This window comes from Melospiza melodia, chromosome 5 (genome assembly GCF_035770615.1).
Source record: "Melospiza melodia melodia isolate bMelMel2 chromosome 5, bMelMel2.pri, whole genome shotgun sequence".
Taxonomy (NCBI): domain Eukaryota; kingdom Metazoa; phylum Chordata; class Aves; order Passeriformes; family Passerellidae; genus Melospiza; species Melospiza melodia.
This window is the reverse complement of record NC_086198.1, coordinates 91,780,613-91,806,418: the sequence shown is the minus strand read 5'-3', so window position 1 is coordinate 91,806,418 and position 25,806 is coordinate 91,780,613. Positions and strand designations below refer to the sequence as shown.

General features: G+C 45.3%; 1 protein-coding gene across 5 annotated transcripts in view; it reads right to left on the bottom strand.

Annotated features, from left to right (window-relative positions):
- Nucleotides 1-25,806, bottom strand: part of SLC4A11 (solute carrier family 4 member 11) — a 98,206-nt gene that overhangs the window by 52,431 nt on the left and 19,969 nt on the right. For 4 of the 5 annotated variants that reach the window (XM_063157858.1, XM_063157856.1, XM_063157860.1 and 1 more), the window contains exons 3-7: nt 16,715-16,858; nt 7,170-7,216; nt 1,390-1,621; nt 722-784; nt 96-177 (exon numbers count right to left, since the gene is read on the bottom strand). In XM_063157858.1, the coding sequence (XP_063013928.1) occupies nt 96-177; nt 722-784; nt 1,390-1,621; nt 7,170-7,216; nt 16,715-16,858 (568 nt within the window). The remainder of the gene's footprint in view (nt 1-95; nt 178-721; nt 785-1,389; nt 1,622-7,169; nt 7,217-16,714; nt 16,859-25,806) is intronic. The other variant, XM_063157857.1, reaches the window with a different exon arrangement.

The following is a 25,806-nucleotide window of genomic DNA, read 5'->3' as shown; positions in this document are numbered from 1 at the left end:
TAACCCAAAAGGGCACATTCTGAACCTCTGCTCCTCCCAGCAGAAGGAAAAGGTTTGGATGTCAGTGATTTTGTTCATCTAAGCCAGGTACTTACATGATACAGAGCCAGGACTGCTGATACTGCACCCCAGTGACTGTGGCTGTGACCCCTTGAATTGTGTCTGATAAGAGGTGAACTGGGAAGAGAAGAGAGGGAAACATCACAGGCTGTCCTCATTTATTCTGCAGCTGTAAATAACATTTCTGTCTAAATGGAAGCTGACTACTAATCCCAAGCATTCCTATCTGCCCAGTGGACTAATGCAGGGGTGAGGGCTGACAGAGAGAGATGGAAACATTTGCCCTGCTGCTTTTGAACTGTGTCCTTAAACTATTCACAGCTTAGAAAAGCAGCTGCTTTCTCCTCCCAACATCATCCTCCTGCAGTACTGGGTTATTAGATTAGCATTATCCACCACACACACACAGACAGGACTGGGAGGGATGTCACCTTCCCAATCCCCTGCCCTCTCTCCCCCTCTTCCCAGCTACTGCTCTCACACTATTTTACAGCACTACTTACTTTTTGTTCTTTATTGGCAGAAAGCCTAAATTAAAAGGATTACAAATGCGAAGCTCTAAAGACAGGTAGCAAGAAGTAACCAAAGCATGAACATGCTTACTACATGCTCAGGACTTGACATATCTGTTAAACAAATTCACTCAGGCTGTGACAGTTACATTTGAGGTGCGCTGGATATGATAGTGCAATCGTTCCTGGTAGCTCTGAACCATCAAGGATGCCTACAGAGAAACAATGCTCAGTTAAGCTTCTTCACATCTTGGGCTACAAGGCAGTATTTTTTTAGACTACACTACAACATTTTTTGATAGCTTAAGGTGATACCAGTTGTTGATAGCTTAAGGTGATACCAAGCCAACAACCTTGGCTAGGGCTGCCCCAGTTGAGCTTCTGGAGGAAAATCAAGTGTCTCCAATTTCCTCCAATGGGCTGGGAGTGACACAAAGGATCAACCCTCCCCAGTTACTCATCCAAAGCAGGCAAAATTCCTCAGCCTGTGTGAATTCAGGTGGAGAATCACAAGGCAAAGGAGCCAGTGCTGATGACGACAAGCAAACCAAAAGGGTCCACACAGACAAGACACCCCAGAGAGCACCACAATGGATGATCTTAATGAAACAGGGGCAAGACTCCACCAAACCACAAAAACCCAGGAGAAATGAGGCCCTTCAGTCTAAATGACATGGAAAAAAAAAAAAAAATCAGCCCATGGGATCACATGCAACATGCAAGCCTGGGGACCACACAGTGATTGTCCAGCACACCCCACCATGGCAAGGATGGCAAATGAAGAGCAGCCCAGCAGGCAAAGCAAAGAGCTGATTACCGTTCCCTTCCCGTGGGGTCCCTGAATCTGTGAATAAAGTGTTCATGATTTTTTCGAAGTTGCAGCTGGGCTCCATGTTCTCAGGATCCTCGGCGAAATGTCTCAGCATCTCCCGGAGAACATCGTCCAAGGACGTGGCTGTTTCATCCAGGATGATGCTGGCTCTGGCCAAGAAACCATCCAGGTCTCTCTGGGCTCTCACCTCCTCCTCAAAATTCTTTAATTTCAGGTACTGTGTTGAGAAAAGAGCATGAGACAGCTGTACACAAAACCAGCAAAGCAGAATCTGGGTCCTTCACAAGCAGTTTTGCTGAGGTTAGCACCCAACCAAAGATTCTATTGCCCATGGAAATCACAGGAGAAAAAGCATTTTATGCATTAATGCATGGAAGGTTTGCATTTTCAAGGCTTATCCTAACAGTGTGCCCACAGGTGAATGCCCAGGTACCATTTATACCCATATATATACTGACACAGAAAGCAGAATTTTTTTAAAAAAAGCTTTTTTGTGGTTGGTTGTTTTTTAAGCCTAGAATAAGTTGGTCTAAAAGTCAAAATATTTACCGTAGCATTTTAAATCTTTTTTAGATTCAAGTAATTCAGGAAGTTTGAAAAAACAAGGGAAAGTAATTTGGGAGAAATGGACACTGAGCTCAGCAGCATGAAAAATCACCAGTATGAATCTCAGTGCTACGTCAACCCAGTTGTCCTCAAACTGGGAACAATCTGTCCCCAGTGCTCCCAGTTAGGGAGCCTGAAGTGGCAGGTGGGGAATCTCATCCAGCCCATCAACTTTTCTGACATTTGCTAAATTTCTGTTCTTTCCACTTCCATGGAAGTTTTCTTCCTTTGTAGATTTAGCTTTAAAGCAATAATGAATAAAAGACAGCAGAGGCTGAAACTATCCCAGCTCTCTGCTGGTTCTTTCTGCTGTCCCAGACTCACTGGCTTTGAGATAGAAGAGACAGTCCCAGTATGTCAGAACTCAGTCTCTTCATGCAGGAAAAGTTAATTCTTTATTCACACAACTCGTTTAATACAGTTTTTACAGCCCTCCTGGGCAACTTAAACTGGTTAATAGCTTTCTTGCTAATTACTCTATTGGTTAGTAAAAGGTATTTTACTTGTCTATCAAATCTCTCTATTCTTCAATTGTTTACATATTACCTTCACTGATGGGACTGAGCTAATTGTTTATCTATCTTCTTATGGGACTGAGCTTATTGTTTATATAGGTGCACTTGTTTTCTACCCTAGAAATAGACTGTTGTGTTAACAAACTCTCATTTTCAAGATGTTTTTGCATGAGAACTTGCAAAGTACTTAGCTGCACTTAGAAGTGACAGGCCAGCTATTAATTTAGCAAAGCAGGCCTGATTTTATGAGGCTTTTCTTTTATAATTTTTCTACCTGTCTGAGATATGTAGACCTCAACTCCTTTCTGTACCTGTCAGTGGGAAGGTGATTAATTGAGTGATCAAACTACAAATTCCCATTGCAGAGTCCTCGGAAATCCACACACAAGCATTGGACAAGGAGGGCTGGCAGTGCTGGCCCTCTCCTTCAACAGCCTGAGTGAGGAAATGGGAACTGAGCTGTTCTATGGATCTTCCTTCCCATGGGAAAGCTGCCAAGCTCAATTCGTGATGCTGAGAACCAGATTGTCAAGAGACATTGAAACCCTCAGTTCCCCTCAAGCTCAGGAAGAACCAAGCTCTGAATTGCTTTTACAAATCTGATCCCCAGCTGCCTCCACAGCCAGGACCATGCCAGATTTCCCCCAGGGTGCAGGGCCATCCCTCATGGGTCCTCTCCTTCCATGCACACTCTCTCTTACCTTTTCCATTTATAGACACAGGCAAAAAAATGCTAACATCTCCCTAATTACTGTAATTATCACAGCAACTATCAAGTTGTCAGTACACATCCATTGCAATTAGCACTGTTTTACTTTGCATCAATCACTCTTTCCACAGCATCCTTGAGAGGGAGGATTCTCTGAAGCGTTGCAGCTCCCACCCCCAAGGCTTTGGAGCCATCTGCTCGTAGGAGAAGAGACGGTGACACAGCTACAACTCCACCTCAGAAGTGCAAGCACTGAGTCTGTCTCAAAAGTGAGAACAGATTAACATACACCTGTAATAATGAGTTTTCAAAATAGCAAAGGTGGCTTTGTGTCACCAGCTTCTGCAGAGAAGCAGCCAGAAGGAGAATAGCAGAAGGAGAAATGTGAGGCACAGCAAAAAAATTAATGAAAGGCATTCATGTGGGTTATCTGCCCAGATCACAGAATCACAGAATGGTTTGGGTTGAAGGGACCTTAAAGATGATCCAGCTCCATCCCCTGCCATGGGCAGGGACACCTTCCACTAGCCAAGGTTGCTCAGAGCACTATCCAACCTGGCCTTGGACACTTCCAGGGTGGGGCAGACACAGCTGCTCTGGGCACCCTGTGCCAGGGCCTCACCATCTTCATGATAAAGAATTTTTTCCTAATATCCAGTCTAAACCTACTCTCTTTCAGTCTGAAGGCATGTCCCCTTGTCCTGTCACTCCAGACTATTTTAAATGATCTCTTCCCTGTCTTTCTTGTAGCTCCCTTCAGGCACTGGAAGGCCCCAGCTCATCTCAATCGACCCCGATCCTGCACTGAGCTGTGCCTGACAGCACCAGCAGCAGCTCATTGCAAATCAGGAGGATTCAGCTCCAGCTGAGCCACAGGCTTCAAGCAATGCCTTGGAAAAATAACTTTCCATGCCCCAGAGCTGTTTCATTTCCCTGCTGTTGGTCCTTTATAGGAAATAGGGGGAAGACTCATATTTATCATCCATTTAGCATTATTATCAGTCCCTGAGATTAGGGAAGGCATTATAGAGTCATGGAATGGTTTGGGCTGGAAGGGAACTCTAAACTCATCCAGTTCCAAGCCCTGCCATGGGCAGGGACACCTTCACTAGCCCAGGGTGCTCCAAAGCCCTGTCCAACCTGGCCTTGGGCACTTCCAGGGATCCAGGGGCAGCCACAGCTTCTCTGGGCACCCTGTGCCAGGGCTCACCACCTTCAAAAGGGAGCATCTCTAACACCCAATCTAAATCTACTCTCTGAGCTTAAAGAGGCTTTATGCACATTAAACATCACAAGGCAAGCAGCCACCATGAAAGGAGAGAAATCCATCACTCCCTGAGACACACCAAAATCAAATTACTGGAAGCACTGGCACAGCAAAGCCTCAGAGACAGCTCAGGCACAACTGTTCCAGCCAGGACCCCCACTGGGTTCAGGGCAGATTAATGAAGGCTCCCTCTCTAATATTTTTAGCTGGATAGTCAAGTCACACCAGGAAACTTGATGCTGGAAATTCGATGCTGGAAACTGCTTAGGAAGAAACCCAAGTCAGCTACCCAAGAGCCATTTGAACAGCTCTGGGCATCCTTGATTGCAAAGCTCCACTTGCACCGTGACAGAACAGAGGCTGTTGTGCCAAAAAAGGGGGAAAACACTGAAAAAGCCTGCCCTGACTTCAGGCAGGCCAAAATCACACATTCTAACTTATCAACAAGGCTCAAAATGCAAGCTCTCTCTTGGCTGGCTGCTCAGGAGGGAGACACCTTCACTTAGAGCCACCAGCACACTTTTTCTGGTGTCCAAAAAATCCCATTCTGCTGAGCAGAGCTCTGCCTGGGCTGCTGCCATGGTGCTTTGGGCCAATTCCCTCAGAACCACTCTGTGATGGTGATTAAATAGCTCAATCTGTGTGAAGAGCCTTTATTCCTGCCCACCAAATGCTAGATAGCAAATTGCCTGAGACACAAACTGCCCTTCCAGAACCACAGGCTTCCACCAGAGACAGGGACAACCTGCAGGGAAACTTCTCCAAACAAAGCTTCTCACTTCTCTGCTGGTGATTCCCCCTTCCCAGACACTTGGAGCCATCTCCTCCATGAGTCAGGTCTCAATTTCCTTTGCATTTGAAGCACAAAATTTCCACTCATCCTCCCTGGAGGGAAAAACTGGCAAAAGTGTCTTTTTCTCAAGCCCTGCTAAAGCTCTCTGGTATTTGTGGCTCCACAGCACACTAAAATGCTCAAGCATGAACTACAGGCCAGAAAAAGCAAGAATCCTACAGTTCTGAAAAGGAAAAACAAAATAGAAGAGACACTTATGAGTTAGCAGTTTCCAACTATTTCTTATCAGAGGCAGATCCTGAGTTTGGGCTTAGAATTTGCACTTTTAAGTGATTAAGTTCTCAGGTTACTTTCAGTCAAGTGTGTATGACTGAGAACCTTGGCACTGGGATTAGACAAGACAAATTAGGGATAAAGACATTTTCATTCCTGAGCATAGAATTGCTTATTTTAACTTTCCATGATTCTATACCAAACAATGCTTAATTTTTTTTGGTGGTGGTTTTGTTTGGGGTGGTGTTTTCTTTGGTATTGATTTGCTTTGGGGTTTTTTGTTAACTTGGGGAAAAGGTTTCTAAAGCTATCACACATTTCCTCCCACTACTAATTCACACTTCTGAAATATCTTTTCAGGATTTGAGCTGTCTCAGAGTCCTAAAGCAAAGCAGAATTAAAAGAGCTCTCTGGGATTCCCTAAAAAGCCCCCAAAGCTTACAAAGCTGGACAAACTAAAACTTCAAATTACAACCTGCAGCAAAGCCTGAAATCCAAGATCTCAGGCACTGGCACAACTGCCCAGGGCTGTGGTGGAGTCCCCATCCCTGGAGGGATTTAAAAGCTGTGTGGATGTGGCACTTGGGGACATGTCAGTGGTGGCCTTAGTGGTGCTGGGGGAATGGTTGGATTTGTGACCTTAGAGGGTTTTCCCAACCTAAATGATTCTGTGATTTACCAGGATCACTGATGCCACAAGTTCCCATGACAACAGCCACTCCTTCAGGCACAAAGTCAAGACAACTTAATGCACCAAGAGCCTCCCAACTCTAAAGGCAAAACTTCACACAGTACTAAATGCAAAATCAGAGAATTAAAGAATGGCTTGGGTTGGAAGGGACCTCAAAGATCACCCAGTGCCACCCCTGCCATGGGCAGGGACACCTTCACTACCCCAGGGTGCTCCAAGCCCTGTCCAACCTGGCCTTGGACATTTCCAGGGATCCAGGGGCAGCCACAGCTGCTCTGGGCACCCTGTGCCAGGGCCTCCCCACCCTCACAGAGAAGTTATTAAAAACCAACCCAATTCCTCCCTGAGTACTTTCTGTGCCCTTCCATAGCTGAAGGTTTGAATAACAAAACCTAGAGAGATTTTTTTTGCACTTTCACCTTATCATTAGTGAGTTACAGTCTCAGGAGCAAGTGTAAACTAAGTGTGGGCTCCCAATCCCCCTCCTAGCCTTGTTTCCAGGGATTTCACTCCTGCTGAACCTCCTGAAGGATGACTGAATAGCTGGAATAAAGAGGGAACCAAACCCCAGCCATGTCTGCTGGGTGTGTTTCCAGCTCCAGAGGAGCTCAGCAGCCAGGACACACTTGGATCCCTGTGGAGGCAGCTGCAGAAGAGAAAGTGATGATTTAACATGTCAAGGAATTGTCTGTGACAAAAAGCAGTGGAACAATCAGAATTACAGAGAAATTGTTCTGAGCAGCACGTGGCATTTTAGCTTTAAAGAAAGGGAGAGGAATTGAAGAGAAGAAGCATTTAAATGCCTTTTGTTTAGGCCATCGACAAGCAGCCCCTCAAGTATGTTTCATGATCCTTTTCTGTACTTCTGGATGATGAAAAAACCAAATTGGTCACACAGCACCTCTACTTACCTTCCTTGATGTGTGCAGTAACACGCAGCCAGCACCTTCACTTTCAGCTGGAAAGAAGGAGAAAAAAACCCACATCAGAAGAGTGTTACTATCAGAGGTACCTGACAGGCAGCAGGAGGCGAGCAGGAGGCTCAGGAGGAGGTGAAGCATCACTCTCTTGGCAGGGGATGATCTCTAGAGAAAAGCAGAGATTCAGTTTTTACAACATCTCCCATTTTGGAAGCGTGAACCAAGCACGCTTGGATTGGCATTATCTGTTCACTAGGGGATTGTGTCTTGCAGCTTTTTTTGGCTGGGTTTTTGTAACCCTGATGTATTTTTACTCTTCCCTTCTCTCCCCTCCCTCTCCACCTCCCCAAAAATCCAACTCCTAATCCTTGAAGTAATCATTTAATCCAATGCATCGTTGTTTGATAGATTGAGGCTACGATTTCATGAGTCACCCTCGTTTGGAAACCCTCCTTGTCCTCGTTAAGGAGTCAACAATAACAGCCAGGCACTTCCAAGGGATTGCAGGCAGTGACTCCAAGATGAGCACATTAATGTCCTGTCAACTCACCACGCTGCCTCCATAAATCTGAGCAGAAAGCAACAAAGCTCTTGGGAAAGAAAACTGCTGTTTAGGGACTAGTAAATGTCATTGAATACACAGGATGGGGGAACCCGGGAAATTCCCACTTCAAACTTCCAAGAGCCAACAATAACATTTTCTTAGAGTAACTACAAAGCATTTTTTGGGTATCAGCTACAAAACAAAACAAAATCAAGCTGTATTTGCCAAAAGCCCAGTCCCTGCAGCCAAGGCAGCATCTCTGTGGCATTATTTGTCCCTCAGGTACTTTTTGTGCAGAGAATCATGGAACAGTTTGGGATGGAAGGGATCTTAAAGACCATTGAGGTCACTTTCCACTTGACCAGGCTGCTCCGAGCCCCATCCAACATGGACTTAAACACTTCCAGCCTGGCATCCTTCTCCTTAAGTTCCCCAAAAAAGCCCCCCTAAAGCCTGAGCTGCTACCAAAATGAAGCACATGAACAGCTTTAATTTGAATGAGCGCAGCAGCAGCAGCATGGAAAAACCCACTGAAGACCAAAACTTTTCCAGAGGCCAAGCTGTGGAAAACTACAGAGATGTAACACGGAGTTAAGTTATTCAGATGAGGGTTTTGCTTCCTTTCCAGAGCTCTGCCTCCAAATCCTAACCTGTAAGAGCTGCTGCAATCCCATGACTTGGCCACTCACCTTCAAGCCAAGCCCTGCTACTCTTCAAAAATAAGCTGAGGGTGCAACTTATGTTAAAACTCCAGAACTCCAAAAAAAAAAAAAAAAAAACTATTATCTTTTGCATGCAGAAAGCTGCTTTAAACAAAATCATTGCTGATCAAACAGAAATTTGAGTTTTGCCCTCAATGGGATTCAAAGGTTCCAACTCAAAGTGGGAGCAGAGCTGTAAAAAAGAGGGAAAGGATAAAGGATTGACTTCATCTCCTCCTAAACACAATGAGGTGGTTCAGAGGCTTCAGTTACATCACCCAACTTCTCCAAATTTCACTTGGATGCTGCACATGTGATTAAAAGCATCACTTAACCAGACAAGTCTGCTGCTGCAACAGCCCCAATTATTCCTGCTTTTGCTGCGCCTTTTGGAAAACACAAGCTGTTTCATCTAAAAAGTGCAATTTATTATTAAAAAGCAAGCACCCAAATAAACCAGAAACATCAAGCATTTTCCCCAGGCTCTCACATCTGTAGTTCTCCAATGCTCACTTACCCAACTTCCAGCCTAATTACACATGCAGAAGTATGCGGGGAGATTTGGAAGCCCATAAATATTCATTGAGGAGAAAACATGTTTTGGTTTATCTGCTTTTGCAAGAAATAGTTCTGGAGAGACAAAAAAATACCCACGATCCTGAACAATAGCAGGCACATGCTGAAGAGAGAGCTGCAGCCTGTCCTCATGGATACATGGAAATGGAACAGAAATTCTTGTTGTGCTTTTATCAGGCAGCAGCTCTTGGTTCCTCTTATCATTTTTGAGGTGTATCAATCTTTGCTGACAGCTCTCTCACGTACCCAGCTGGAGGAGCACCAAGTGCTGCTTTATCAACACAAGCAAAAACATCTCATTACATCTGTTGGAGCAGGATCTTTCAAACTTCTCAAAAAAGCTGTTCTGGGTATGGAGGTGGCATTTTGGAAAGCCCAGAGCTTCATTCATCATTCATGCCAACAACACACGGCTCAGATTTAATCCAGGCAAGGAGATGAACGGGTATGTCCATCCCAGTTCTGGGCTGGTATCTTAAATGCTCACTGGAGTGCTACAAAATCACTCAGGGATAGCAGCAAATCCACTGGAACATGACAAAGGGAAGGGAAAAATACACAGAGTTTTCTCAAGTGTTCTTCTGCCTTGTTCACAATAAATATCCATTTATTTCCTGCTGGGCATACTGGGATCAAACCCTGCAGGAGATTGCCCATGACACATCCAAAGCTCAAGTCCAACCACCACCAGCCTGCCACTCATTTTCTCCTCCTCCACAGCACCATCCCTGCCTCCCTCCAGCCAAGGAGGGGTAAAAAGAGTCAACACCACTGGCCCTTGCACCTCCACAAAGGAGTCCTTCATGGGGATAACATGGATACAGAAAACCCTGGATTCACCCTACAAGAAACTCGCCATCAATCTCCTCAGCCAAGAGCAGTAACTTAAAAATCTCAGTAATTTGAGATTTCACACCTGAATGTCACAATGAAACTCTACGGGGAGGTCGGGACCACGTGAAATTTTCACGTCTATTTTTGTGGCGCTCCTTGCCGGACAGAGCAGGCAGCAAAAGCCTATTTTAGGCAAGCGAGCGAGCAAGGGGCATTATTGTGTGTGTGAGGGAGAGCTGCCAGGGGTGGCTGAGCTTATCTGTTGGGCTCTGCTCCAGGTCCTGCCCAGGGGAAAAGCCAAAAAGTCAGCAACGCATCCCCTGGCAGGCAGATCAAGGCGCCACGCGCATCCCGACGTTCTGGGATGCGTGCACACAGGCACGGAGCCTTACTGGGAACCCCACGAGCGACTCCCAGGGAGCTCAGCTGTGACAACTCTGAGGAATTGTCACCATCAGACCTTGTGGCACACTCTGTCTGTCCTTTTATTCTCCAAACAGGCCCCGTCCAACTTCAACACGAATGAGATTTAATGCTTGGAAGTTTATTTGTTTGGTTTCATCCCAGCTGCCCTGATAATATCCCTGAGAGCAACCCTGAGAAACAAAATCCCCTCCTTGCTTCCCCTCCACCCCCTGCTTAGGTAACAACATCTGCCATGCAAGCCTGAAAACAAACCCCTGAAAGTCAAACACCAAAGTTTAAGGTTTTTCACCTTTTGCCTTAAGAGATCTCCTTCCACCCAGGATCCCTTTCCATCCTTTTCCTCATCCAGGTCCCCAGTGCTGCCCTTAACACCTGAGAAGATCCAAAAGCCCTTGGAGCAAAGCCACCACTGGATGCCTGCAGCATCTTAAGACAGTATTTTATTTTGGGATAAAAGGAGTGGAAATTAGAGAAAAAGAGATTTTTGGCTGGGCACATTTCTTTAGATCTACAAACACTCCCCAGTGCATCTTCACAGTAAATATATATAAGCACAGTAAAATAAATCAGAGCAGAATACTGTATTAGCACTTCCATGGTTTTCCCTGAAAAATAGCAAAGACCTGGTGTGACTGGAAGCATTTAAGATTTTGAGGGCTTATTACTTAAAAAAACTAAAAAAATCTATTTTATCTTTGCTTTTTATCAAGGGTCTGCCCAAATCTGAGACTCAGCCACTTGTGTCGAACCACACTGCGAGCAGAAAAAAACTGTTCTGCTTTTCAAATCTGCCTTAAAGATATTTAAATAAAACCCCATCACCACATGGCATGACAGGAGTTTGTCAGGAGCACTGGTGACACCTCTTACACACCGCTAGCAGTGAAGGATTGCACAAACAGGACCTCAGAGGGATTCTTTGCTTTGCTGTCCTGAACCTGGACTAATCACTCCCAGATTTGAGTAATTTTGGTTAAATATTGTGAGATAAATAACTGTGCCTTCATTATCCCACATTCCCACAACAGGTGATAAGAAAAAGAGCCTGAAGTCTGCTGGGTTCATCCCACAAATCCCCAGGCCAAAGGCAGGTGGGAATAAGGAATCTGAAGCAGCAAAAACAGCAGGACAGCAGGATTCTTTGCTTTGTTGTACTGAGCTTGGACTAATCACCATTAGATTTGAGTAATTTTAGTTAAATATTGTTAGATAAATAACTGTGCCTTCATTATTCCATATTCCCACATTCCCACAAGAGGTGATGAGGAAAAGGGCCTGAAGTCTACTCAGTTCATCCCACAAACCCCCAGGCCAAAGGCAGGTGGGAATAAGGATTCTGGAGCAGCAAAAACAGCAGGGCAGGTGAAGAACCATCCCTTACACTCCTGGGTGGGGAACTGGGAAGAGAGGGGACATCACAAAGATTGATTAGGGGCAAGGTGTCACTTGTGACACCCATGTGCAATAAAAGCCGAATATTTCATGAAAAAACCCACCTGTGGTAGATTCTATCAATCAATTTGGAGCAGGGGGAAAATGTGCATTTTTTTCCATGCACTCTAAACCCCACAGGGGGGATTTAGCTGCTCCAAAGCACCAAGGTGAAGCACAGAGAAGGGAGGCTGCTGCCTCCGTGCAGAAGCACCCGTGCTCCCCCCACACCTCCCTCAGCTTCCTAAGCAGCGCTTTGAAAACACCCTGGCCAGGAAATTCGGAGGGAGGCCGTCCCCTCCCCGGCACACAATCGCTATATCCACTTTCCATTAGAGGGTAGGAAGCCTCAGGAGCCCAACATCCCACTCTGACATCAAACTGCTAAAACAGGAGTTATCAGATGGAACGCGTGGGTCAGCATTGTGCCTCGAGACATAAAAAGGACCTTGGTATTAATGTGAGGAAATGTGACTATTGTGTGCAGAGTGATACCCATTCAAGCCCAGACCACTTGTCTCTGGACCTTACTCTCCCTGGAATATCCTTGGCGCCAGCATCCAGCTTTTCTACTCGTCCCCTTGAAGGAAAAAAAAGTCATCTGGGCAGGGGCTGGGCCAGGATTTGGATGCTGTGTTTTGTGGCGGCGGGCGTGCACGTGTGTGCCTCAGGAGCACAGGAAACTGTTGATTCTCTGTATCTAGGAATGATCAGTCTGAGCAGGGTGGAACAGCCTTTAATTTCTCCTGAAGCGTAATTGGTGTTCCGCTGCTTCCCCCCCACACCCTGGCACAGCCACATCCTGCTTTCCAATTGGCTTCTCACTGCCGGCAGGAGTTTGGCTTGTGCTCCCCAAAACTCTCTAAAATCTCCAGTCTGAGCATCAGCTGCAAGTGGGATAAGTAAGGCAGCTACAGCTCCACAAATCCTGGAGAAATTGTGGAGGAAATTTAAGGATATACTGTGCAAAACCTCCTGCAATGTGGGTAAGGAGAGGCTGAGTTTCAGAGCCTCAAACTACAAAAACAACACCCAAAGAACAGTTTTAAAAGCCCATAGTGCAAGAACAAGAGCCAAATGATTGTTTTAAAACCTAAAACTGAACAAAACCCAAAACTGAAAAACATCATCTAGGAATGATCAGTCTGAGCAGGGTGGAACAGCCTTTAATTTCTCCTGAAGCGTAATTGGTGTTCCGCTGCTTTGCCCCCACACCCTGGCAGAGCCACATCCTGCTTTCCAATTGGCTTCTCACTGCCGGCAGGAGTTTGGCTTGTGCTCCCCAAAACTCTCTAAAATCTCCAGTCTGAGCATCAGCTGCAAGTGGGATAAGTAAGGCAGCTACAGCTCCACAAATCTGTGGAGGAAATACTGTGCAAAACCTCCTGCAATGTGGGTAAGGAGAGGTTGAATTGTTTCAGAGCCTCAAACTACAAAAACAGCATCCAAAGAACTGTTTTAAAAGCCCAAAGTACAAGAACAAGATTCAAATGATTGTTTTAAAACCTGAAACTGAAAGAAAAACTCAAGATTCAAATGATGAAAATACGTGCCTGGCTGATTTAAGGGAGCTGCCAAGGAGATAAGAACGCTGTGACTGATGGCAAGGATGTGCCCCCACGTATTCCCAAGACTCACTTGCATGACCTGTCCATTAAATTTAAGGCCCAGCCTAAACCAAACTGCTGTATTTATTTGCTTGTATTTAATTCCAGGTGTGCTGCAGATAAAGCTTTCCTGGACAAAAGCCTGGAGTGCCAGGACAACGGGGAAATGTTTCCCACTGACAGAGAGGACATTTAGATTAGACTTGAAAAATAAATTATTTTATAATGAGGGTGGTGAGGCCCAATTGCCCAGAGATCTGCCCCTGGATCCCTGGAAGTGTTCAAGGCCAGGTTGGATGGGGTTTGGAGCAAACTGGTGTAGTGGAAAACATTCCTGCTTACTGCAGGGGTGTTGGACTAGATGACCTTTAAAGGTCACTTCCCACCCAAACAATTCTGTGATTTTACTTGCAAACATTTATTGTGACTTCAGAAAAAGCCTCAGCCTAAAAACCACCCTGATCTTCCCCCAAAAATGCAGATCCCAGGTCCAAAAGCCTCCAGCTTCAGATAAACACCCACCTTCCTCTTAGAGCTATGAATATTTGCTGAAAACAAATGTTACCACCAAAATCCAAGTTACAAGGATGAAAAGCAGAAAAGAATTAAAAAAAAAACTTCCATCAGTTAACACAAGGAAGCACTGGAACACCCAGGAGAAATGATCCAAATGTCACCACTGAGCAACATTTTAGTCCTCAGGCATCTGCACCGCTTTGGGCTCAGTACTCCCTGCAAAGGCAGCCAGTATTAATTAAAAATAACACAGGCCATACCTTGAACCCCAGATTTCTTCAAGCCATCCTGTTTTACACACACCTGTGCACAAAGCCCAGTATTTTATATCAGTGGTCATTTGTTGGAGTTTTATTGGTCGTGCTGGGTTTTGTTGGCTCAAAGCTTAATCCCACACAGTGATCTTTTTAAAAAGAGAATTGCAGTGGAGAGCATCCAATTATGCTCATGGAGAGCTGCACACACATCACACAGAGAGGAACAGCTCAACAGGATGATGCAGAGCTGTCACTGCATCTGTAATTCCACCTTCACTGCCTGCCAGCACCTGCATCCCAGGGTTCCAATTCATCCCCTGCCTAAATGTGAATTTTGGATCTTTTTAGCCCTTTATTAAGGTGGGCAGCAAACTCACAGCAGCTGACCCAAAAAAATCTCCAGCAGGAGAGAGTTTGGGCACCACATTCAGCCAAGAGAGCACATTTTGACTCAAACATTTCACCCAGCTTGGAGAACACAGGAAAATTAGATGAGGATGCAAAGATTCCATTCCCATGCTTGGTTTTCCTCTGTGTTTTCAGAGCAACAGAGGATTTTGTAGGATCCTGGTGCACCAGCTCCCCAGGGGTAGGAAATTAGGTGTTTGGAGCCTCTGGCATTGCTTGGAGAAACCCCACTTTTATTCCTCCCTTCTTTCCAGCTTTGACAAACCATGCAAAGGTTCAGTTCCAGCTTTGTTCTAGGAAATCAAAACCTGAGTATAAAAACAAACCTCCCAAAGAGTGGCAGTGATGGAAGGGAATTTCTGTGCAGGGAACAATTCACTCCCAGACACACCTTGGCTCTGGCATAATTAAACCTCAGTTTGGGAATTGGGTATTTTTTTTCAGAAGTTCAGGGTGTTTTTCTTGAAGGATTTTAAGGGGCTCATCTCAGCCACCCTCAGCCACCCCTCCAGGAGGATCAGCTGTGCCCTGGGCAGCCGCAGACTGATTTGATGTGTGTAAAATCCAGCCTGGAAGAAACTCCAGTAAAACCATCTCTGTAAAAGAACTGATAGCCCAGATGACTCCTACCCCTGGACTCTGATGAATTCTTTGCATAACAGTGAAAAAGTCGGATTTTGGCTACCTGGATCACTTTGATGTTGTAAAAGGGGGGGAAAAATCTAGTTTTTCACATATCCCCTTATTGAAAGTTTGGGGTTTTGCTCTGTCTGAAACTCATTTTAAAAATCTCCAGCCTTCCATTTGAAACAGGACCCCAACACACCAGAAATCCATTTTTCCTTTAAAATTCTGATCATCTCAGCTGAAAAAAAAAAAAAAGGGATACAACTAATATCACCAGCACAAACAGCAATGCTTCAGGGAAATAAGGCAGCCTTTTTTGTCCTGTTTTGAATGGAAGGGAAAACAAAAAAAGCCCAGAAGGACACACAAGGAAAGTGAACTTCTTCAGATGCAGAAGAATCCACAGCACTTGCATTCCTCATCCCCAAACAATGCACCCCACGGCATTGAGTCCTGACTTGTCATAGCAGAGCACAGCTCCCTTAAATCTTTCAATTAAGATGGCATTTGTAAAATTGCAGGCTTGGAAATTGCTGGATATTATTCCTAAGTTCAAGTCATTGCTCAGAGTCAAAAAGCAGAGTCCAGGACAGTCAAAGAGGAGTCCAGGCTGTGCCTAGTGTGCATCACCATTCCCAGTAACTGCTCACTGCAGATCAACTGGGATTTGCATGTAACTCAAAAATAACTTTTAACAAACTTAAAGGACTCTCTGACACTGTGTCACCAAGAATAAGCCAGAGCCTGTGCATTAACCTCTAAAATAGCCCACACAGGCAGGCTGCAGCTGCTGGGACAAGTCCAGGCTGCTCTGTATCCCAGAGCTGTGTTTTCCCAGGTATATCCCACAAAATCCAAATTTCACAAACTGGATGGGAAAGGACCTTAAAGATAACCCAGTTCCACTCCCCATCTGTGGGCAGGGACACCTTCCACCAGACCAGGTTGCTCCAAGCCCCATCCAGCCTGGCCTTGAACACTTCCAGGGAATAAAGAAGGTTAAGTTTTGTCTAATGCAGAACTACTTATCTTACTAAAACTGAAAACATTTTCTAGAAAAATAAAATTGTTGCTACACCTAAGAAAGATTGTCACAGCTACCAGCCACAAAAAAAAACGTCTTTAGCTGTATGACTTGATTTTTATTTTCTCCTAAAACCTCTGTTTCTCAGACCTGGCTTGGCACTATGTGGGATCTCAGTTTAGATCTGTATTCAGTTCCTCTTCCAGCTTTACTTTTCAAAGGATTCACTAAGTATCAGCACTGGATTTTATGGGAAATTAAGCCAACGGGATTTTGTGCAAAAGAAAAAAATTAAAAATTGCATATGAAATAAAACAAAATGACAGAAGTTTTTTGGTGAATAGCTTGGCTATTCTCCTCCCTCATCATTTATCAGTACTGAGGATATTAAAACACTGTGCCAGAAGCAAAGGTTCAAGGATGGGCTGGACAGGGCCTGGAGCAACCTGGCCTAGCAGAAGCCGTCCCTACCCTTAAAGAAATCACACTTAAGATCCCTTCCAACCCAATCTACTGTGATCCCATGAAATCCCACCAGCACGACCAAACCCCCCTTTGCCACCCCTATTTTTTGGGGCCACTCACCGGTGGCGCTGGGAGTGCCCTCGAGGTTGACGTTGACGAAGAAGCGGATGCTGTCCGCGGACACGATGGTGGAGTTGACGCCGTCGAAGAGCTCCTCGTTCACCACCTCCTCCTTCGCATCGTCCGTGTCGCACTTGAGGTACCCTGCCAATGAGAGGGGGGTGTCATAAGAGGGCAGGCTCTCAGGGCGTGTTGCTATTGTTGTTGGCAGTGAGGAGGTGTCTGTGGTGTCCGAGTCTGAGTCCACGCTTGCGAGGCTCTCGGCCATCGCCGGGGCCTTGTGAGGCGCCGCTCTGAGGCCCTGCGAGGCCCACGGCGTTCAAGGAATGGCACCCAGCATGTTTTGGGGTGGCCTCAGAGGCTTCTTCCTCATGCCAACAGTGTGGGCAGCAAGACTCAGCCACAACACCTTGCTCCCCTTCAGGTAAAAGCCACAACAGGATGAAAATGCTGCATAAAAACACCACCAAAAGTAAGAGTTGTGCCCCAGCCCACCCCGAACTCAACACCTCAACCGAGCCAAGGCCGCGCCACTGCTTTGGGACACGGCAATTTGAAACTACAGGTGGAAAAATGGAAAAAAAATAAAAGAAGTTTCCAAGGAGATACCTGATATGGACAGAGAGACCCATAGTTCCCCAACGGGCAGAGGAGCAGGTCACTGGGGGTGGCAGCACTGAGAATGCGAGACAAGTTTCTTAATTACACCAGACAACTCCTTAGCCTTTCGCAAGGCTTTAATTAGAGTTTAACCCAGCCTCATCCAACAGCAAAGTGGTCCCTGCAACATCTCATTAGGGAGCAGCTGGAGGACTCTTGTAGCACACTCATGTATCATGTTTAATTAGGAGAATTAGGGACATTATAGAATGTCGATTTTTACATTACCAGGATTATTCAGCAGCTTCTCCTCATCTTCTAACAAGTCTTTTATGCTTAATTTGAAGCAGGAGGGAGATATTTCATTAGCTGGCTCTAGGCACTACAGTGAAATGAAAAGGGGGAGCTTCAAGGCAGAGGCTTGAACGGAAACTAAAATATTGATGGCTTTTTTTAAAGCCTTGTATAAGCAAATGTGGAGGCAGCAGCTGAAAGCAGCACATGCTGCCTCTGAGGGATCGAGCCAAAAGTTCTCCACCACAAAACACAAACCCACAGGAGTGAGGCCACAAACAGGAACTCAGTAACACAGGACAGGGGCTGCAGCATTTCCTGCCACGAGCTGATGGAGCTCAGCATCCCCCCAGAGGGCTCAGAGGGTGCAAAGGGCCTGCAGGAGCTTCAAGCCTCCAGATGACTCCTAAACTACTTATCAAAGGTGCGGGATACTTGATAAAGCCCCTCAGATTAACCCCCCTCCTGACCTCTGCCTCCTTCACCTTAGAGCCTGACAGGAATTAATGTGAATAAGCCCTGAAGTGCTCTGAAGGCTTCAAAAAGCATCCAGGGTGCTGCTGTCCCCATCCAGCAAAGCAGACTGAGGATATCACCCTCTGCTGCTGGCAGAGCTTGGGGTGTTTGCAGCCCTGCACGATGGAAACTTGTCCAGACAGAAAAAAAGTGAAGTGGGGAAAGTACAGGAAACACCTGAACACTGAGGGCACCACCAGCTATGGAATCTCTGCTGGCAGATGTGGCAGGGATGGACAACAGCCAGCCAAGGTGCCCGCTGCCATCAGAAGTATTGCAAAGTCCCTCACAAGCACCTCAATCGCAAACTAAGTCCCAAAGTTGGGGTTTGGTTCCTCCAAAATGCATGATGGACACCATAATCTCTCCTCAAAGCTGAGCACCCACAGTGCTGACACTCCCCTCAGTGCCAGGAGAGTTTGGGCAGCCCTGCAAAGGAAAAAAAAAACAGCCTGGGGAAGGCTCTTTCCACCTCAACCACATCCAGAGGAGAAAAAAATCAGCCTGGGGAAGGCTTTTTCCACCTCAACCACATCCAGGATTGCAGCCTCAGGGAAGTTCTGAGCTTCACCTCCAACCTTCCCACTCACTGGGTCACATAAGGATGGTTTGAGCACCCAGCTCTGAGAACATGGCTGAGCTTTTCCTCCCTGTCCTAAAGGAATGAGATGGGTAAATAGGGAAAAGCCAAGCAGGGAAAATTATTTATTCCCCTCCCCAGCCACTGAAAGTGGTTTGATAAGAGGGTGGCAGTGGTGGAAACCAGAGAGGGCTGGAGACAGGACAGAAGCAGCCCAGGAGCTGGAAGAAGGGCAAGGGTGGAGTAGGATCAGAGGGTTGGGCAGAGGTCAGCCAGGACTCTGGCAAGGGAAGCATCCTCTGTTCCTCCCTCTTTAGGGGAGGAAAGAGCAGAACAAAAGGCAGCCGAGCCTCGTGTCCCTTGGGCAAGGCAGGGACAAAACACTCGGCCTGCAAATAATCCCCAACCTGGGCTGGACAGGAACTGCACTCCCAGACAGGTGTCTGCTCCGTCACTGAAGCACCTCCAGGCTCAGATCACTCCTGTTTGGAATCCTTCAGCCCATTTCATCTGCCAGGAGCTTGAAACCATGAGCAATTCACGCCTGTCAAATGCAGGGTGACCTCGAGGTGACACAGGCTCTGTGGTGGCAGATGCACCTTCCCTGTGAGCTGCAGCCCTGCCTCCAGCCCTGGCAGCTGCTTCCCCCTCATTCCCTGATGCTCACTGAGTGCCACCCCCGCTGCTTGAAGGGCAGCAGATGCCACAAGCGACAGCAGAAGCTGTTCAGCTCCTCTGGAAGTCTGATGGGTGTTTTGCAGAAGTTCAGAGCAGGATCTGATGTGGCTGTTGCAGAATTTGTGCAAATGCCAACTAAGTTTCCATATGGATGTCCCAGAAACACTTCACAGACTCTGTCAGGAGCAGTTGCTTCAGAGACAGAGGGCAGAGTTAAACACCCTTCCATTGGCATCAGATTTCCTGGGGGAGAGTTTAAGACCTTCAAATTGATGCTCCCCCCATCTTTATCACTGCAAGTTGGCACCTTCAGATCAAGGCAGTGTTTGCTGAAGTGCCACAAGCTGTGTTGACAGGGCCAGTCAGAGCCCTGAGCACAGAAAGTGTCACTCCAGCCCAAAATATGGTTGGAAAGAGGAGAGAAAGGGAGAGAGAAAGGGAGAGAGAAAGAGGAAAAGAAAAGAAAAGAAAAGAAAAGAAAAGAAAAGAAAAGAAAAGAAAAGAAAAGAAAAGAAAAGAAAAGAAAAGAAAAGAAAAGAAAAGAAAAGAAAAGAAAAGAAAAGAAAAGAAAAGAAAAGAAAAGAAAAGAAAAGAAAAGAAAAGAAAAGAAAAGAAAAGAAAAGAAAAGAAAAGAAAAGAAAAGAAAAGGAGAGAGAAAAGAGAGAGAAGAGAGAGAAAGGAGAGTGAGAAAAGAGAGAGAAAAGAGAGAGGAGAGAGAAGAGAAAGAGAAGAGAGAAAAGAGAGAGAAAACAGAGAGAAGAGAGAGAAAAGAGAGAGAAAAAAGAGAAAAGAGAGAGGAGAGAGAGAGAAAAGAGAGAGAGAGGAAAGAGAGAAAAGAAAGAGAGAAAAGAGGTTTGGCTGAGGAGGGGCTGGAACACAGTTAAAGCTGGCCAAGACCTGTGCAGCCCTCCTGCACCATGAAGAACACACTGTGGTCAGGATAATCACCCTCAGACCACCCTGCAGGACTCATCTCATGGCAAAGAAATGGAAAAACATGGGAAGAGCATGAGACCAAGGAGAACAAGCAGCATCCTTCAGTGCTGCAGGAACAAAAACCCCCTCCTCACCCTCAGAAGCAGCAGATGCTTTCACCTTAAATCTTCCTTTTCCTTAAGGGCTTCCCTCAGCCCATACTATGCAACAGGAAAATAAACCAGAATAAGTAGAAAATAAACTCAATTTTATGCAGGTGCTGGGAAGAAAAAAAGAAGAATAATTAGGATTTCTCTGGTGATTTCCCTACAAAACATCAGCCCTTCCCCTGTAGTTAATCCCAGACCTGCTGTGTTCTGATATCCCAACATCCACCCAAGATCAGGCTGGATGGGGCTTGGAGCAACCTGGTCTGATGGAAGCTGCTCCTGCCCACGGCAAGAGGGTGATGGATGATCTTTAAGGTTCCTTCAAACCCAAACCATTCCAGGATTCCATGATTCCATTCCCAGCCTTCTCTGCTTACTCTCCTCACATTCTCAGCTCCATCTCCCGGCTCCTGCTGCTCTCAGCCCTCTCACAGCTCTGACAAGGTGCCTGCCCTGCAGCTATTTTGCTTTGGAGCTGAGTTTTAGTGCTCAGGGCTCTGTAGGGAGCAGCAGTGACTGCAGCTGCTGCCATCAGAGGTGGCACTGAGTGTCCCACTGCTGCTCTGGTGGCACCTGGCAGCTGCACCTGGGCCAATAAAATCAGCTGAGCAGGAAGCTCAGCCTCAGCCATGTCAGATAAATTCCCTGGAAAAGCTGAAGTGGGAGCAGCACTCCCAGCCCAAGGGCTGCAGGCTTCTCCAGGAAAGCCAAAAACCTTAATCAAGCTCAATTTCCTGGGAGAAAAAGCAGCTTTATTACTAAAAACATCCTCTCACACCCCAGGTGATGGGAATTATTCCAGCCACAACGCCTGCACAACCTCTCAGGTGACAAAGCCACTTGTGGAGCTCTAACCAACATCTGCAGGCACAAGCCACTAACTCAGAGCAGTTTTCTGGAAGCAACTGATTTTTACCCTCAATTTCCAAGGCAATCTTTTCACCAAGCCTGGAAAACTGTTCTCATCTACAGCAGTGCTTATTCCCTCGGTCAAATCCAAGCCCAGGCTTCCAGAATCATGGAATTGCATCTCCTCCTCTTCACCCCTCCAAAAAACTCTCCTCAGAAAGCCAGGAACCTCAAACTACATTAAAAGAGGCTTTTTGAGCTCTGATTGGCAATCCAACACTATCAGCTTGTCACCTTAAAAGCAATTTCAGATTCCTCAAGGGAGTTTTCAGGCACAGAAGGCAGCAAATTGTTTTGGAAGAGCCTGAAAACCATTTTTGCATCCATTTTCTCAGAGGAATTACAGGTCAAGTACAGAGGGTCAAAGGAATCAATGATAATAATGTACATTCAATAGTTTTTAAAGGTAAAGGAGCATCAGATGGGACATGGGCATTACCCTAAATCCAGCCTGGTTCTTTTGAGCATCCCAGTTCCTGGTTGTAACAGAGTATTAAGGAACTCAAGAGAGATTTAAGCCTAAAAACTCACTTGGTAATGCTGGTATTGAGTTTAAAAAAGTCATCTTCACCTAATTTTTCTCCTCGTGGATTTTTAACTTGCGCTAGCCAGGAACAGACACTGATTTTCAAGAAAGGAATGAAGTTTTAATTAACCTGAGCTCTCAGAGGGTTTGTTTCACTCCCTGCAGGCTCCAATTCACTGCACCACTTGGAAAACACCCAAATCCCAAACTTTGGGTGCAAAAGGAAAACTCAATTAATAATGGAGCATCCACCTCCAAAGTGACCTTTCCACTCTGCACAGAAAACACAAATTCCTGGTGCCTCCATAGGTTAGGTAACCTTCCAGTCAGGTAACTCAGGCAGGGAGAGAGCAGCTGGAGGATTCTGGAGAGATCTGGAAGAACTTTGTGCAAGTGTTATCAGTTTTCCAATCTCCAGAACATTCCAGAAAAAAAAAGGTTTAAACATCACCCTACTTCCACATGAACCACAGCAAGTTTGTGGGCACATCTCACAGCCTGATTCCAGCAAAATCACCCACTTAAGAAAATAATTCTCTTTTTTTCCAGACAAAATGAGAGCAATTACATTGCTATAACCACTTTTTTTTAGGTAAATACACACCTAAATTTTACACATCCCTGCTGAGGTTGAACTGCAAAGTTCGGGCTTTGTTTTGCATGACAAAAGTCATAAAAATCCTCTTCTTTCCTAACAAATTATTGCATTTCACAGACAAGAACAACTGCAAGGCTGCAGCCAGCCAGCAGCACCCAAAGCTGTCTCCCACCCTGCTAAAACTGTGAGGCACAATGATTAAATAAATCTGGATGCCTGCTAGGATTTTAAGCTTTTTCTCTGGTTCACAGCTGAGAGAGTCCCTGGCAAGGCTCACAGGAGATTTATTTACCCCTGGCAGCCACAGGGACCAACTGGGGGGCTGGGGGTGTCCCCAGACCTCATGGCTGGACTGCTGAGGGTTTGCTGCAGAAAATTCATCAGCCAGGAGGACCCAGAGCTTATCCTGAATACCTTGGTTAGAAAAACTCTTTTATTAAGATTCACAGAGAAGTTGTGGTTGCCTCATCCCTGCAAGTGTCTGGACAGAGCCTGGAGCACCCTGGTCAAGCGGAAGGTAACTCTGCCCATGGGAAGGGTGGAAGAGATGATCTTTAGGGTCCCAACTCAATAAATCACTTTAGATTTAAACCAAATACTTTGGGTTGGCACAGGCAGATCTTCAGATCATGTAAATAGGATTTACATGAGGTGTCCCCCAATGCCAGACCTTCCACAGGTACCTTAACAGTGCTGGGTGAAGCTTTTTGGCTCTCTGTAAAATACAGATTTTCTACAGCAATGACCACCTGCTAGCATGATGTCAATCCATTACCTAAGCTCAAGAGCACAGATTAAACCACAACCTCCTCTTGGAAAAGCAAAAAAAAAAAAAAAAAAAAAATCCAAAGCAGAGGTAGAAAGTGCAGAGCAGGTGAGTCAGCAAGAGCAGAGCTCTCCCACATCCCTGCACCACTGGCTGACCACAACCTCAGCTGCATCTTCCCAACCCCACTCCAGCCTTTTGTCATGAAGAGCCAGATGAAAACATCAAGCTTCCCCTGCCACTTTAGTGATAATTCATAACAGAGCTCCAAGAACTGATCTGTTGCTGCTGCAAAAAAAAAAAAAATAAAAAAAACTCCAAAACAAAACAAAAAAAAACCAAAACAAAACAAACAACACCCAGGCACTTTTGAATTAATTCCAGTATTGTATTTTGCAGCCAGATTTCTAGGAAATGTTGTGAATAATCCAAGTAATTCAGTGAGTGTTGTGGGGTTTTTTTGTTTTGTTTTTACAGAACACAGGAGCATGTGGAGTTTCAGCGCTGCAGCAGAACCCTCAGAAATCAGGGGTGTTCCTGTTCCTTTTGGTATTTTATTAAAGGTTTTTCTCCTGATGATTCCAGACATAAAAATGTACAAGAGACCTGTGAGCCATCTCCTGGTGCTCTCCCACAGGTAGCAGCAGTTCATCTCCTGCTGGCAAACCGGGCATCTCATGGGAAAAAACCCATTGTGAAAGGATTTGTTTCAAAAAAACATTTAAATTAATCTCCTACTTAAGCAAACAATTCCAAGATAGATAAAGTCAAATATATTTTAAAAAATAAAAAAAAAAGAAAAAAGAAAAAAGAAAGAAAACTCCCCCAGAACACATACCAAGCTGAACTGCAAACTGAAAAACAAAAACAAGCAGATAAAATATATCCAAACATCCCAAGCCAGTCTGGGGCCTTGGGGCCCTTCAACACAACTGTGATTTATTGTGCCAGCAAAACCAATTAATAAGTCAGAGGAGACCAAGCAGTGAGGGATTTGCTCTGGAAGACCAGAAAAAAAAAAAAATTATGCTGCAGGATCTGTTGAGCCAGCTTTAAACAATGCAACAATTCAGATATCCCCAGCACTGCACTGGGATTCCTTCCCTCAGATTTTACAAGAAGAACCAGAAAACTTCTGGGTTTGTGTCTTATCAGGGAAAGTTTTTGGCTCAGTTAAAAACCTCAACATAATTTGGGGAGAATTTAATCACTTGCAGGTAATTCCAGTGCTTTTAGAGCTCCACTTCCACAAGGAGGGTGCAGGATGCTCACAAGAGACAATGAGGGGCTTGATGAGTTAATTCTGAGCCCTGATTGCTGAGCTGCATTTTATCAGGACTCCAATTATCCCCAGGTTTGGATTGGGGCTCCACAATCATCTCATTACTCACTTACACTCACCAGAAAGAAAACTCATTTGTCAAAACAACCTTGCAGAAGATTTAAGTGGCTTTAACACGCAAGGAGGGGGACACCAATTACCACCAGGTCCTGCCAGGTTTGTTTGTGCAAGAGGCTTCTTCCAGATATCAAAAAAAACGAATAAAAATATGGATTTTCATCGGCAAGATGGCACAGGACAACTGTTAAAACTGACAGCACACATGGGCTGAAAACAGACCATGGCCATCAGATGTTATCAAATCTGCTGCCACCACCCTGGGTAGGCACAAATTTATTTCCTTTTTTTCCTCTTAATTTTGCCTGTACAGAACAAACTCCTCACCAGATTTTTTTCCCAGTTACATTGTAAGTATTTACCTTTTGTAAGTATTTACCTTTTGTAAGTATTTACCTCATGCAAGGCACTAAAAGCCACAAAAGTGGCTTTCAAGTTCTTCCAGAAATAAGGGAAAACTTGAACTCAAAGCTGATTTCCTTGATGAACTTTCCAGACTTTTAGCTAGTTAGGTTGGGAGATGGTTGGGACCATAACAACCTCTGAATTTCCCAAATAATCACATATTAATTCACTAGAAAATCCTTTCAGGGCTTTCCCCAGCTCCTCAGTAATTACCAGAGCTGCAAATTACTAAAAACTTGAAGTTTTTATGGATGTAAACATCCAGGACGTTCTTCCAAAGCTGTGCTTCAGTGCTGAAGCCAAGATCATGCTCACTACAGTCCTTTCAACTGAAAATGAGTTTTCAACTTTTAAATTTTAACATTGCTGAGAACACAAGAAGGGTAAAGAAAAGTTAGTTGGCAAAAGACAGACACAGGCTCCGAAGAGAGCCTCAGATATGCTCAGAAACAAAAACATCCTAATTACTAAGAATACAGAAAACCATATGTATATGCAAGATCCCAGGAGGAGATAAGGAAAAAAGCTCCACTCTACACAGAGCAAGAATATCAAAAGATGTTGCCCTGCTGAGAAAAGGGAGGAAAATGTCCAAAAAACAGAATTTAAGAGGTTTCTTTTTTTTTTCTTTCTAGGGGGACTGGGGATTTTTATTGCTTCAGAGGTGGGGCAAGAACATCTCCTGCCTGGCAGATCCCCACAAGCTCGGTGATTTCATAGCTCCATTTCAAAACAA